The 14,068-nt window shown below is 40.0% G+C and overlaps 1 protein-coding gene across 1 annotated transcript; it reads left to right on the forward strand.

Moving 5' to 3' along the window:
• Window positions 1-324: 324 nt before the first annotated feature.
• On the forward strand, window positions 325-5,731 carry LOC120924790 (vomeronasal type-2 receptor 26-like). The gene is made up of 2 exons (XM_040335805.1): window positions 325-552; window positions 3,528-5,731. The coding sequence occupies exon 2, from the start codon at window positions 3,707-3,709 to the stop codon at window positions 4,436-4,438; it is 732 nt and encodes a 243-aa protein (XP_040191739.1). The 5' UTR covers window positions 325-552; window positions 3,528-3,706; the 3' UTR covers window positions 4,439-5,731.
• The last annotated feature ends 8,337 nt before the right edge of the window (window positions 5,732-14,068 follow it).

Below are 14,068 nucleotides of genomic sequence, written 5' to 3' on the forward strand. Positions count from 1 at the left end.
ATGTTTGGGCTGAACTTTTGCTCTGCTCGAACTGTTCGCCCAACTCGATCAGGCATCATGTGTGACTGAATTCAGTTTTCTTAAGCAATTCATTTTTTTGTGAATCCTTTTCAATTTCTAACTGGAGATCACGCCATAAGCAGCACTTCCTGTAGCAGGCTGACAACGCTAAACAACTGTCTAAAAACTAGCAGCAGCATTGTCAGCCTGCCATGAGTTATCCTGCAGTGGAAGGCAGTGGCTTAGTGTTGTCATTTTAAATAAAAAGTGTTGTTCCTGGCAGGATCTCCAGACGGTACACATTTTGGCATTCCTACTGAAATATAGATTTTGGGTTTGTATGCAGTTTAAAGTGTAATAGATTAGGATATACAGTAATATTTTGCAACACACTCTTATTGAATATCCAGTGTTTTTTCACTTCCTTTTAGAAGCTGGAGTCTCGATGTGTGGACTCTTGTTTGTCCGGATACAGAAAAAAGCCAAAATCTTCAATCCACTCTTGCTGCTATGACTGTGTCCCATGTTCAAGAGGCCAGATATCCAAGACAGGTACTGTATACTTTATTTTTTATATACCATTTAGTTATTAATGGATTTTAAATTTACACTGAAATGTACAGATGTGCAAAAGCTGTAACTTTTTTTGGACCACTGAGGGACAGAGGTAGACTTCAAACTATCTTCAGGCAGTTCACTGTGCTCTTATCAGCACTGAGATTTAGAATGTCCAGTAAAGTCCATACACTACATGTACGATATCTTTTAAAGTTGAAATGTACTTTATACTTGACTTTCTTGTTGCAGTCCTCAGGCTGGTCTGGTGATTTCACCTGCTCTTCTACTTCAGCAAAGTTGGGGGTGGTTCCTCCACCAAAATTATCTCATGACTATGGATTACTATGAGCACGGGCTCCCTTATGTCATCCTCTCAAAGGGATTGTTCATTAGCATTGACCAAATCTGCCCAGGTTTGATTCACAAAAAGAAATATTGGAGTGTATTATTTGAGAGACAATAGCCACAAATACTGTTCAGTGGCTGGGCTATAAAAAACAGCATATTAAGGTAATGTAAGAAGGAGACATGAGGTGGCTTTATCTTAAAATGAACATCAGAGAGTATTATTTGAAAGACAACATCTAAAGTTACTGGGCAATATGTAAAGAGCTTGGTTAGACTGCAATGTAAAAGGGAGAGGCAGGGCAGGGTTTACCATGAAAATATTGTACAGTGGCTGGGCAGTATGTAAGAAACTTGGTCAGGCTTACTATATAGAAAGGAGAGGTGAGGCAGGCATTATCTTAAAATAAACATTAAAGTGTACTTTTTAAGATTACAAAGAAGTTAATTATGCATGGAGTCTATAGATTTTCCCTTGTGGGGGTACCAACATCACTGGTATATTGAGTGATTAAAAGTAAAACAAGAAAAAGCATATGGGACTTTATAGGTACAGTCAAATGTGACTTATGCCCTGTACACACGATCGGTTCATCCGATGAAAACAGACTGATGGATTTTTTCATCAGTCGTGCCCACACACCATCAGTTAAAAAAACGATCGTGTCAGAACGCAGTGACGTAAAACACAACGACGTGCTGAGAAAAATGAAGTTCAATGCTTCTGCGTCGACTTGATTCTGAGCATGCATGGATTTTTAATCGATGGACGTGCCCACAGACGATCGTTTTTTTCTATCGGTTTTTTAACCATCAGATAATTTTAAAACAAGTTCCTAGTTTTTTCACTGATGAATAACAAACCGATGGGTCCCACACACAATCGGTTCGTCTGATGAAAACGGTCCATCAGACCGTTTTCATCAGACGAACCGATCGTGTGTACACGGCTTTACAGGTATATTATCAGACCATAATAAAACCACGTAGAAAGATTGATGCTTGTTATGCCCCATACACACGATCGGGCTTTTGCCCAGCCAAACTCACATCGGAAATTCCGACGGAAATTCCATCGTAGTAAAAGAGAACATGTTCTCTATCTAAACGCTGATGGAATTCCTCGGAAAAAAGTCAGATGGGGCATACACACAGTAGGACTTTTTCCATCTGAAATTCCGATCGTGTGTACGGGGCTTTAGAGTTCTATATTCCTTGATACCTCCATATGTACCCTATCATTCACAAACAATGTCCATTGCTATGATCAGTACAATACTTTCATTTTTAACTCAGTATATATTTTCTACTAAACAAAATAAAGGTGTGTTGAGGTACATTGATTGATATTAAAAATGCAAAAAAAAAAATTACAAATAAACAGACCAAAAACATCTGCCCCTCAAATGGACCATAATGGTCAAATGGCAAACTCCATGATTCAACTATGGATAAGGTTATCCAATCCTTTCACCAAGTGAACATGCCACCACCACAATAGGTTGGAATATTACCAGAGAACCTGGACCCTTTATTATGAAGGGTCAAACAGGCTTGATAAATGTGTCCCAGTAGGGGTCAACAGCAGGAGATATACAAAGTAACCATATCAGGAACAGCTCCAGAGCATCCAGGGGACTCCACCCAAACGACGATCATGTAATCAGATACAAAAAAAACATAAAACGATGGATGGTGTAAAACCTCATAAGGGTTGCAAATAATATAAAAGGAAAGTGGCCACCACAGAGCATCCAAACATGTAAAATGCACGATAGCAGGAACATACAGCTCAACCTGACCAGTTTCGTCGACAAAGGGACTTGTTCCGGGGCATCATGATTGCCCTGGAAGAAGTCCTTTTATCAACAAAACCATTTGACCACCATCCTTCCCCCATCTGATCGGCACTTGCACTGCCAACAATGTTTTAAATGCTTCGAACATTGCTATGCAATGTAGTGGAGGTAGAGTGTCTATCTCCACCTGTCAGTTTAGCCCCACCCCTCTGTTGGACCATCCCTACAGTGCATTGGAACCCTGTGCTTTCTTGGGCTGTGTCTAATGAGTGTACATACAGTATGTAAAAAATAAGCAGAAGGAGCCACTACTGCTAGGCTCTGAGGAATAAGGTACTCCTTCAAAGTGCCTCAGCCAGCAATGGCCCTGATGTCCTTTCCTTTGCTATCTGGTGTCTCTCAGTTTCAGGACCAATCGCCACGATTAGGTCGCTTTTACGAGCGTTATTTCTAAACATGTTTGTAAGTAGTTTCATTTTTATCAATAAATTTACTCTGGATAATGCACAAGGCCAGTGCACCCTCTTTTCTTAACTTTTTTCGTGGACTTGCATGCTGTCTGCCCTAGTTTAGCATCATGAGTTGCCACTTTTGCAGGCAGGCTGGCCGCTAACATCATAGCAATTAATGACACTGTGCCTACTGCCCTAAAGCCATTTTGGTTGTTCTTGTGCAACGAAAATAATTGGTTTACCCAGAAGGTACCAGTAATGAAAAACATCAATAAATGTATCTACAAATTACATTCCCACTGCACCTCTACAAATGACTGTTTGAGTAAATAAAATAAACATTAATCTGTGTTATACTTATTGCTTTTGGCAGACAGCGAGAACTGTATCAATTGCCCAGAGGAAGAATGGCCCAATGAGAAGAAAGATCGGTGTATTCCAAAACTCCCTGAATTCCTTTCCTACACTGATGCCATTTGTAAAGTATTCCTAACATTTTCTATTTTACTCTGCATTGTGACTGTTTTAATAAAAGGGATTTTTATTTCCTATATGAACACCCCCATCGTGAAAGCTAATAACAGATACCTGAGTTTCGTTCTCCTTGTCTCCATCATGTTAAGCTTCCTCTGTGTGTTCTTGTTCTTTGGCCAGCCACTGGATATAACCTGTATACTGCGTGTCACAACATTTGGAGTCATCTTCTCCATAGCCATCTCCTCTCTTCTTGCTAAAACAATCATGGTTTACATCGCTTTCAAAGCCACCAAACCTGGCAGCTACTGGAAGAAATGGATGGGAAGCAAACTGGCCAAGTCCATAGTATCAGTGTGTTCATTCATTCAAGTATTAATATGCATTACTTGGTTGTCCTCTTCCCACCCTTTTCAGGAAATGGACACTTACTCTTATCAGGACAAGATCATTATTCAGTGTAATGAAGGGTCGGTTATTGGATTCTACTCTGTGTTGGGTTATATGGGGTTTCTGGCAGCTGTGAGTTTTGTTCTGGCTTTCATGGTGAGGACATTACCGGACAGTTTTAATGAAGCCAAACACATCACCTTCAGCATGCTGTTGTTCTGCAGTGTCTGGATTGCCATGATCCCGGCCTATCTGAGCACCAAAGGGAAATACATGGTGGCTGTGGAGATATTCGCCATATTGGCCTCAGGTGCTGGACTTCTAAGCTGTATATTTTTTCCAAAATGTTTCATTATATTATTTAAACCTGAATTGAATGCACAATCACGTTTACTTGATAGCAGAAATAGACATGAGTAACTACTTCTAAGGATCGGTTTATATATGTTTTTACACAAGATTCACATTGCTTTCACCCAAATCTACTGAGATTCAAATGGAAAATTGTGTTAATCCTGGATGAAAGTTGTGTAAATCTTGTGTGATTTTTTTTTTAATACTAAGGTAAGTATACTGCAATGAAATCTGGGGCTGAAAGTGGTTGATGTTTTTTTGTTTAAATTAATGTTATTGTTATGTTGGTGTATTCACTGTAGGGCATTTGATTAGTAGGTAGGCAGCTTCTGCAAGCCAAGCAGTTACTACAATCACCCTGGTTTGTGTATTCAAAACTCTTATCTAGAAATTGGAGAGCCATACCAATGTGTTTTACAAAATTAAGCCACCAGATTGTCAACCTTATATTTGGTTAATCCTTGGTGAAGGGCAGGGGCGTTGTTAGGTCTACAAAAGATCCAGGGATAGAGCCCATAGCAGTGAAGTAAAGAAAGTAATACGCTTTACATCAGGGTCTCCAGAGCCCTCCTTGTTACATCATGGTCCCCAGAGAGCCACCCTCCATACATAAGGGTCTCCAGAGCCCTCCTTGTTACATCATGGTCTCCAAAGAGCCCCCTCCGTATATCAGGGTCCCCAGAGCCCTTCTTGTTACATCAGGGTCCCCAGAGACCCCCCTCCTGACATCAGGGTCCATAGAGTCCTCCTTGTTACATCAGGGTCCCCAGAGAGCCCCCCTTACTTGAGGGGCCCCAGAGAGGTGCCCCCCTTACATCAGGGTCCCCAGAGCTGCTCTTTTTCTAGCATTAAATATAAGCCTCCTAAAGTTTCTTACCTTCTTTAAATTCACAACATCTGAAGGGGGAGGCGGGGCACTGGCAGCAGCCACGTCTAAATGAGAAGGTTCCATACTGGGAGGGATCGGAGTTAGACAAACTGGTTGTTTGGTTGATAGCAACCAACCACTGAGGAGACAGTAATGCCAGGAGGTGTGGCAGCATCCATTCCAGGACAGGTCTGCAAGCCAGAAAGTTCCATTCTCCACTGAATGCGGGAAGCAGAGTCACAGGGTGGGTTGCTAGACGATGCAACCAACCACTACTGGAATGTCAGTCAGTGGCGAGCAGGAGCTAGGACTGTTGCTGCGGATGTACGGCACCGCTGGCTGCACCTGGTAAGAAACTCGGGGCTATGGGCCCCAGAATCAGGGCTATAGCCCCAGAAGCCATCCCCTAGCAACGCCACTGGTGAAGGGGCTGATGTTGGAGCCCTGAAATGCATTGCCTGTTTTACCCTGTTATTATTTGAAATAAATGTGTAAGGAAAAGTCTCAGTGAATATGAATAAAAACAAAACTAAAAAATGTTACAGCAACTGCTGCTGCAACAAATTATGTGAGATACACACAATAGAAACAATTAGGAGAAAATAAAGCTGTGCTGCAATGCAATAATAGATCATATATGATATATGAAAGACAAAAAACAAAGTACATGAACAAAACATCAAAGTGAATTAATGTATATGTGAATTAATCAGTGGAATAAATATAAGGTCCAATAAGGGAATAAACCCCTTCATATATTCATAACACTGTGATTGGTATGATCTCAAAAGCTGTGAATGATAATCAGAGTTGACACATTAGAGAGTAACAGTCCTTCAGTATGTTGATCAGCGGTGACTTCAAATGAATAAACACCAGAGAAGAAGTGATAAGATGTTAAAGAAAGGGTTTTTCCACCTCTTATAATAAATCTCCTTACCGACTCTACAGATCTCTTGTCAGGAGATCACAACGGCCTGTGGCTAGTTACCCCCGCCCGGGGTCTCCCAATACTGAATGGCAAGACTTCCTGTCTCCTCAGTGTTAAGGATCCTCAGTATCTCTCACATATGGATGGTCCCCATAGAAATACAAAAACTGCCTCAGTGTAGTACTGTTGATATTAATTTATTAAAAAGCAAAGAAATACACTTACAATGTATATGTAGTTAAAAGCGTGTCTTAAAAAATGTTCAAGCCGGCCGGCTCTCACTATCTGCCCGTCCTTGCGGGATTCTAGCATCGTCTAGTCGGTGACATCAGCACGCCACTTCTCCCTACGCCATTTTGTCACAGATGACGTCGTCCAGGGGCACGAGCGGTTTTGCTGACTCACCGCTATTTGTTCTACACAGTGTGCCAAACGCCCAGCTCAGAGCTCCGGGAATCCCCACCACTAATCCACCATATTGAAATGGGGAATTTGCCAATACTATCTGAAATATTTCGCCCCAGCAGTCCTGATGGTGAAAAACATACTACTGTAGGCAATAATTTAAAAAAAGGGACAATTATTAGCTAGATGACAGCGGATAAAGTTGTAACTACCAAAAAATATTTTTATGAATTAAGATAATGAAAAGTCAAAATATGTAATATAATAGACAATATCGGCAAATAATCCATGATGTCAATGACAACGTCGAAAGACAAATTGTATGCTTTGAGCAATTGAACCAAAGAATTGCCAAATTAAGGTAAAATGAGGAAAAGGAACAAATATTTTATTTATAAAAAATATATTAATATTTTTAACTAGTCGCTCCAAAAAATTTGGATGGTTAGTTCACATATACTAATCAATTCAAACATTAATCAATCAGGAAAAACCTGCAGATGTAATCAGCCGATATACAGAGTGTCTCCCACAGACAACACATCAAATCACGATCAACTGAAAAAACACCATTGGTTAAAACCAATATCACAAACGGTGCCAGTGATGCACCGTCTAGTGAGTTGGTGGGAAAACTATGACCAATTGTTGACTGATTACATCCAACAATATTGCCCAAAGTCATAGTTGAATTAAACAGAACAAAAATACAGAAAAAAAATATTTTACATGTAAAAATTTCACATGCAATTTTTTTTATATATTGTCAGTGTGTGATATCAAAATCAGGCAGATGTTGACACCCAAATTGATATAAAAACACACAATTCCAATCTCAACCAATTGATAATGGCCGGGAAGTTCAAATTATACAGTACAGATATATGTGAGACTAAAGTCAGCCTATTGATCCCTGTCTTAAATAGTGAAAATCACAAAAATTGGAGATTTACCCGGACTTCTGAGCTGGTTCACATACAAACATCAGGGTATCGGGAACATATAAACCAAGTTCGAAGAGGGAGAAATGTAAACTCAATGTTTACCCATTAGCTATAAAAGCATTAACATTGGTGTCAATGTTAAAGCCATAAGGGGTGTAACACCGCACCCAATAAAACCAAGCCATCTCAAGTTTTGAAAGCTCCCTGACTAGCGAACAACCCCTCCAATGTGTTTGCCGGATTACGATCATGATGAATGCCATAGTGCTTGGAAACCGAATGATGTTGGAAGCCTGTTTTAATATTGGTGATGTGTTCACCTAACCTTATCTGCATTGACCGTTTGGTCCTGCCAATATACTGGAGCCCACACAGGCACTGCAACAGGTATACTATATCTGTTGAGCTGCAGGTGATAAAAGGTTCAATGGTATGTTCCTTAGAAGTGATAGTGGAAAAAAAGGAATCAGTCTTCCTTGCTTTGGACTTATTCAATGTACATACTTGGCACCTGCGGCACTAATGATAGCCAGATAGTTGTTTTTGAAAAAAAATATATACCTTTTTGGTCAGCGGATCGACCACATTAGGGGCCACCCTATCCCTAAGAGAAGGGCCACCCTATCCCTAAGGGAAAATTACTTGAGGGCTAGCTGGCAAAAATGTGTTAATAATCCGTTGTTGCCAAGCAAGTGCCAATGTTAGGGTATAATTTTCTTAATCACATAATGTTGTGTTGAAAAAGTTGTGATAAAAGGTATCATTGGTCTTTCCTTAGTTTTGTGAGGATGAGCATCCAATAATTGAGATCTATCAATATTTGCTACTTCCTCAATGGTGATCTCTAGGGACTCCGGGTCATAACCCTTCTCTTTTAATCTCGTTTTTAATATCCCTGCCTGATGTCTATAGTAATCCATTGCGTACAGTTTCGTCTCAATCTGACGAACTGACTCTTGGGAACCGACCTCAACCAGGAGTCGTTGTGGCAACTTCCCAGAGGGATAAATGAGTTCCGGTCCGTCTGTTTGAAATAGGACTTAGGACCATTGTTATTGAGTGAGGAAAAAAACTCATCTAGTTGATGTTTGGTGCCACCCCATAGGAGGAGGACATCATCAATGTACCTAGCCCATAAGATCAAATGTGGGCTCCGGTCCATATAGACGATGTCCTCCTCCCACTTAGCCATAAATAGGTTAGCCAAACTGGGGGCATACTTAGCCCTCATTGCAACACCAGGTGTTTGGCAAAAATATTGGTGGTCGAACTAAAAATAGTTGTGCCCTGCTGCATATTCTAATAAGTCCATAATGCATTCATTGGGTTCACTTGAGATAATAAATTAATTACATGTCTTGCGTCCTTCAAATTAGATGGTACTTGTTGGACCAGGGGCTGAAGGAAATGGTCTATGTACTTTCCCACCCAGGATGTAACGGAGTCGATACCGTTTACTATTGATCGACCCGGGGGGCAAGTAAGACTCTTATGTATTTTGGGTACTGGAACCCTCGGGGCCCTGGGTAAAAGGAACAATTGTTCTTTTTCATTGAGAATACCCTGTTTGAATCCCTTCTGTACCAATTCCTGCAATATGTTTCTATATTGGATGACAGGATTCCCAGGTAAAGGGATATATATATCACAGTCATCAACAACCTTATGCATTTCCTTCAGATATTCGGTACGATCGAGAACCACAATTCCTCCCCCTTTATCTGCAGGGCGGATTACCAACTCCTTGTTGTTATAAAGAGAGTCGAGTCCTTTTTCAAGATTTTTTTTTATTTTTTTTGTCAAATTAGTTTATTGGATTTAAAGTAAAGAGAAAACAGTAGATACAATTGACAATAAAAGATTACATAAAAATAAAAATTGTATCATGTAATAAGAGAGTATTTGAAACATAGAAAAATCCAATAAATATTTGTAGATCCTATGAGGAATATTAAAGGAATCATTAAAGCAGGTTATAGTCAAACCAATCATGTTAGTCTATTGCATTTGAACTCAAATAAAATATTATAGAATATTGTGATATAAATGGAACCGGATATAATTATGATATGAACTATAGCTATGGAGCAATTGTAATTTTAGCAATGAATCGGTTCAAAAACTGGCCGAAATAGGGGGGAGAATGATCTTATTCATGTTAAATATTAAAACAATAGGAGCAAAATTAGATATCGTATTTACATATTCACATTTACCATTTTATATAATGAGATAGCTTGAGCTATATATTTGAAGAAGTGAGAGATAAAAAGAAAGAAAAAGGACAGAATGTGGAGTATAAAAAGTGGAAAGTGATGAAAACAATAGGATAGGAAAGGGAGTACAGGATAGAGGAAAGGCTCCGGGATCGTTACATAATAGAGATAGTAATAATATAGATAGACTGTATCCAGAATGTTACTGGCTTACAATATCTTACCAAGGTCTCAATAGAGAATCATCTGGGTTAGATGAGATAGTATAGGTCACCCATGGGTTCCATATTGTTTAATATATGTCAATGGAATCATTGGATTTGGCTTCTGATTTTGAGTGGAGCATGGCTTGGTGTACTCTATTTCTGGTTTCAGAAACTAGAAGCGTAGCTGTTTTCCAAGCTTTGGAGATGGTTTGCTTTGCGGCTGTGGTGATTTGTAGGAACAGTTTAAATTGAGCATAGGAAATACAATCCGGTTTTAAATTTAGTAGGAGTGCGGTAGTCAGATCAGGAGTAATGGATTTTTTCGAAAACTGCTGAAATCATGAGGAATATTTCTTTCCAGTAATTTTTTGTAACAGGGCACTCCCAGAAAATATGTAAATGTGTTCCCGGATCACCACAGCCGCGAAAACAAAGTGTTGAATAATGGGAAGCAAATTTTGCTATTCTGAGGCCGTGTACACACGGGCAAACATGTACGATGAAACCAGTCCGCCGTTTTCCGGACCGTTTTCACCGTACATGTCTGCCCGGGGATTTCTGTACGATGGCTGTACTAACCATCATACAGAAATCCGCGCGTAAACAATACGCGGGGCGTGTCCGCGGTGTCGCCGCGACGATGACGCGGTGTCGCCGCGACAATGACGCGGCGACATGGGCGGGCCTGCCAGTTAAATGCTTCCACGCATGCGTCAAAGTCATTCGACGCATGCGAGGGATGGCGGGCGCTCGGACATGTACGGTAGGTCTGTACAGACGACCGAACATGTCCGAGCGGGCAGGATTCCAGCGGACTGTTTTAAAACAAGTCCAGGAATATTTGTCCGCTGGGAAAAGGCCCGGCGGGCAAATGTTTGCTGGAATCCTGCACGCTCGGGCCTACACACGACCGAACATGTCTGCTGAAACTGGCCCGCAGACCAGTTTCAGCAGACATGTTTGGTCGTGTGTACGGGGCCTAACAGGAACCAAATACCAGTACATGAGAACTTTATCATTTGTTTCCATAGCAAGTATATTTTGGGAGGACGTTTTAGTATTTGACCATACTTTATTCCAGGTAGATATATCTATATTGAAACCAAGGTCGTTCATCCATTTTTCAGTATATGAAGGTAATTTTGCAGTAAGCTTAGTACTTAGTTGGCTATATAGTATTGAAATGAGTCCTCTTGAATGAGGATCTCGTTTACATATTCATTCAAACTGCGTCATGTCACTCAATTTATTTAAACCTTGTAAATATGGTGCAAGGAAATTTTTAATTTGTAAATAGCGAAAAATTTCTGATGCTGGAAGTTTATGACTTTCACGTATTTCTGGAAATGTTTTAAATGAGGCAGGTTTTAAAAAGTCACAACATTGTGTTAGACCCGCTGAAATCCATCTTGTGAAGGTTCTAGGAAATGTGAGGGCTGGGTAAAACTTTGAGTTTCTCATAAAAGATATAAGGGGTACATGTGGGGATTGTAAACCCTGGGTCATTTTTAATCTTTCCCAAATAGTGATTGTATATTTGGTAATTTTATTGTCGATTATTTTGTGGTTAGAGGAGGTGGACCATATGAGATTTGGTATAGAGATTGGGTCGCTATCAATGGTTTCAATTACTACCCATAGTGGAATTTCATGGCTTACATGGTATTTGGGAATTTTTGCTATTTGCGCAGCATGAAAATAAGTGGCAACGTTTGGGAAACCTACACCTCCTTTAAGTTTAGGGAGGTATAGGGTGTGTGGAGAGATTCGAGATTTTAAAGTGCTCCATATAAATGATTGTGTTTTTCGTTGTAGGTTTCTGAGGAAGTAGGCTGGAATAGGAATGGGTAAAACTCGAAAGAGATATACCATTTTGGGTAATATAGTCATTTTTATAACATTTATTTTACCTAACCAAGATAAGGGGAGAGTGGACCATTGCTTTAAATAATTAGAAATTTTCCGTAACAGTGGAGGGTAGTTGGTGGAGAAAATATCTTTTAGATCAGGGGTAAGTACAATACCTAGATATGAGAGATGTGTCGCGGACCATGTAAAAGGGAGGGATATCTTCCCTTGTTGAAGTATATCTGGGGGCAAAGAAATGTTTAAAGCTATAGATTTTTGCATGTTTATTTTTAATCCAGATATATGGGCAAAATGGTCAAGTTTGTTTATAATGTTGGGAGCTGTAATATGGGGGGAGGACATGAAAATAAAAATATCATCAGCAAATAAGCAGAGTTTATGATGGTAGCCAGCCAGTTCTATACCTTTAATTTTTCAAGATTTTTATCCATCTTACTGTTGGTAATTTTGACTATTTCCAAATCACTTAATCGCTGAATACCCTCAATGAAGGGGCCAAGATTCCAGGGGGATTATAAATTGAAGCATTAGCCAATCCAGAGTGCTGGAAAGTATGTTGGGCAAGTCCACTTTCCTTACTTGGAATACCAGAAAAATACCGTTTAATATTGACTCTACGGACATATTTGTGAATGTCCATATACATTTGAAACTTGTTCAGTTTCCTGGGAGGTGAAAATTTAAGTCCCTTGTTGAGCAGGATTAATTCAGGTTTAGTAAGGGTTTGAGAGCTAAGATTGAAGATGCCATCACCACTCACATCTTTTTCTTTATTAGACTGTGCTCTCCTCCCCCCTCTGCTTCCTCTTTGTTTTCTACGGGCCTTTTTACCCCTTGATTGGGTCTGGGGAAACCCCAATGTTGTTCCTGATTCCTTTCATATTGACCTGGAAATCTCTTGATGGCACTGATCTATAAGATTCATGGACCCTACTGGCCTGTTCATAATCATTGTATCCAGAATTTCTCTATCTCGCAAAGGAAAAAAAAGATTTTGAGACCCCCAACTCATTCTCAAACTCATAGTCGTCCCTTTCCCTATAGGAATAGTGACGATTATCAAAATGCGGTCTCTGATTGGGGTACATGTCATGATATTGATTGTCATGATACGTTCACTCTGAGCCCCTCATATGCCTCGGAGATTCCCTATATGTTTGGTATTGTCCTCTATTATACTGTTGTCCGTAACCTCGATCATGGTTACCGCCCTGTTTGAAATGGGATTGATTATTCCATTCTGGGTTTCTCCCATGCTGGCCTCCCTTGGCAGGTCCTAATGCCCTCCGTGGTGATTGATAAGATGCCCGTCTACCCTTTTTCGACTGTTTGGTGTTAGTTTGAGTTTTTTTTAGGAGTTTTATGTGATTCATTCCTAATAGGTAGATGTTGTATATCACTGATTGATCTTGATGGAGCATTATCCCCCTGGGTGATCACTTTCATTTTGGAACCTATCTTTGTCTGTTGTTTGGCCGCAAGTTTCTTCTGCCATTCAAAAACTATACTGGCCTGGTAGTCACTAAAATCTCTGTTGTATTTTTTTCTTTTTTTTTTCTTTTTTATCCTTTTCCTCTTTATCTAAAACTTTCAATAAATTCAAGTTTCTATACTTATATTATTCACTCTCTTTGTATGGAAGTAAACTATCCTTCAAAGTTTTAATCTCGCTATCAAGTTTAGTTAGTTTACTATCTTTCCTTGAAATCAGGAAGCGTAAGAAATTAACCCCGGCCTCATTGAAGTGCCGGAACCACTCCTCTAGTTCAAGCTCGCCTTTCTGTGGGCTGACCTGCCATCTCAGGCTCCTAGGCTCCATGTTTAATTTAATATAGGTCTCCAGGAATGCCACATCCCATTGGGTGTGAATTTCTGAGGTGGTTAAATTCTTAAGTCTTATAAATAATCCGCTTAAATCCCTGTCTTTTTCACTATACATTTGGAACACTCCATCAGTATTGACTACCTTAGAGGCCCTATAGTCAAAAACATCCATAATTGTGAAAATATCGTGATATTAAATAGGTGAATTAGTTAGTGGTGAATAGAAGATTATGAGGCCCCTGGGCTTACAGATGGCCACCACGCCAGGAGGCAGTGCAGCTAAAATCTCATGATTTTCACATCAAAAGCATGTCGGTTTAAGACATAGCAAGGACAGATGTAAAAAAAAACACAGATTTTTACATACTGTGCCTGGTTTTATTGAGCCTGATGGGGCCCCCTAGTGGCATGGGACCCTTGGGCAGTGTCCGAA

Source organism: Rana temporaria, chromosome 1, assembly GCF_905171775.1.
Source record: "Rana temporaria chromosome 1, aRanTem1.1, whole genome shotgun sequence".
Classification (NCBI taxonomy): Eukaryota; Metazoa; Chordata; class Amphibia; order Anura; family Ranidae; genus Rana; species Rana temporaria.

Excerpts from the sequence above, each read along its gene's own strand:
- LOC120924790 (XM_040335805.1), top strand. The coding sequence starts at position 3,707 with ATGAACACCCCCATCGTGAAAGCTAATAACAGATACCTGAGTTTCGTT.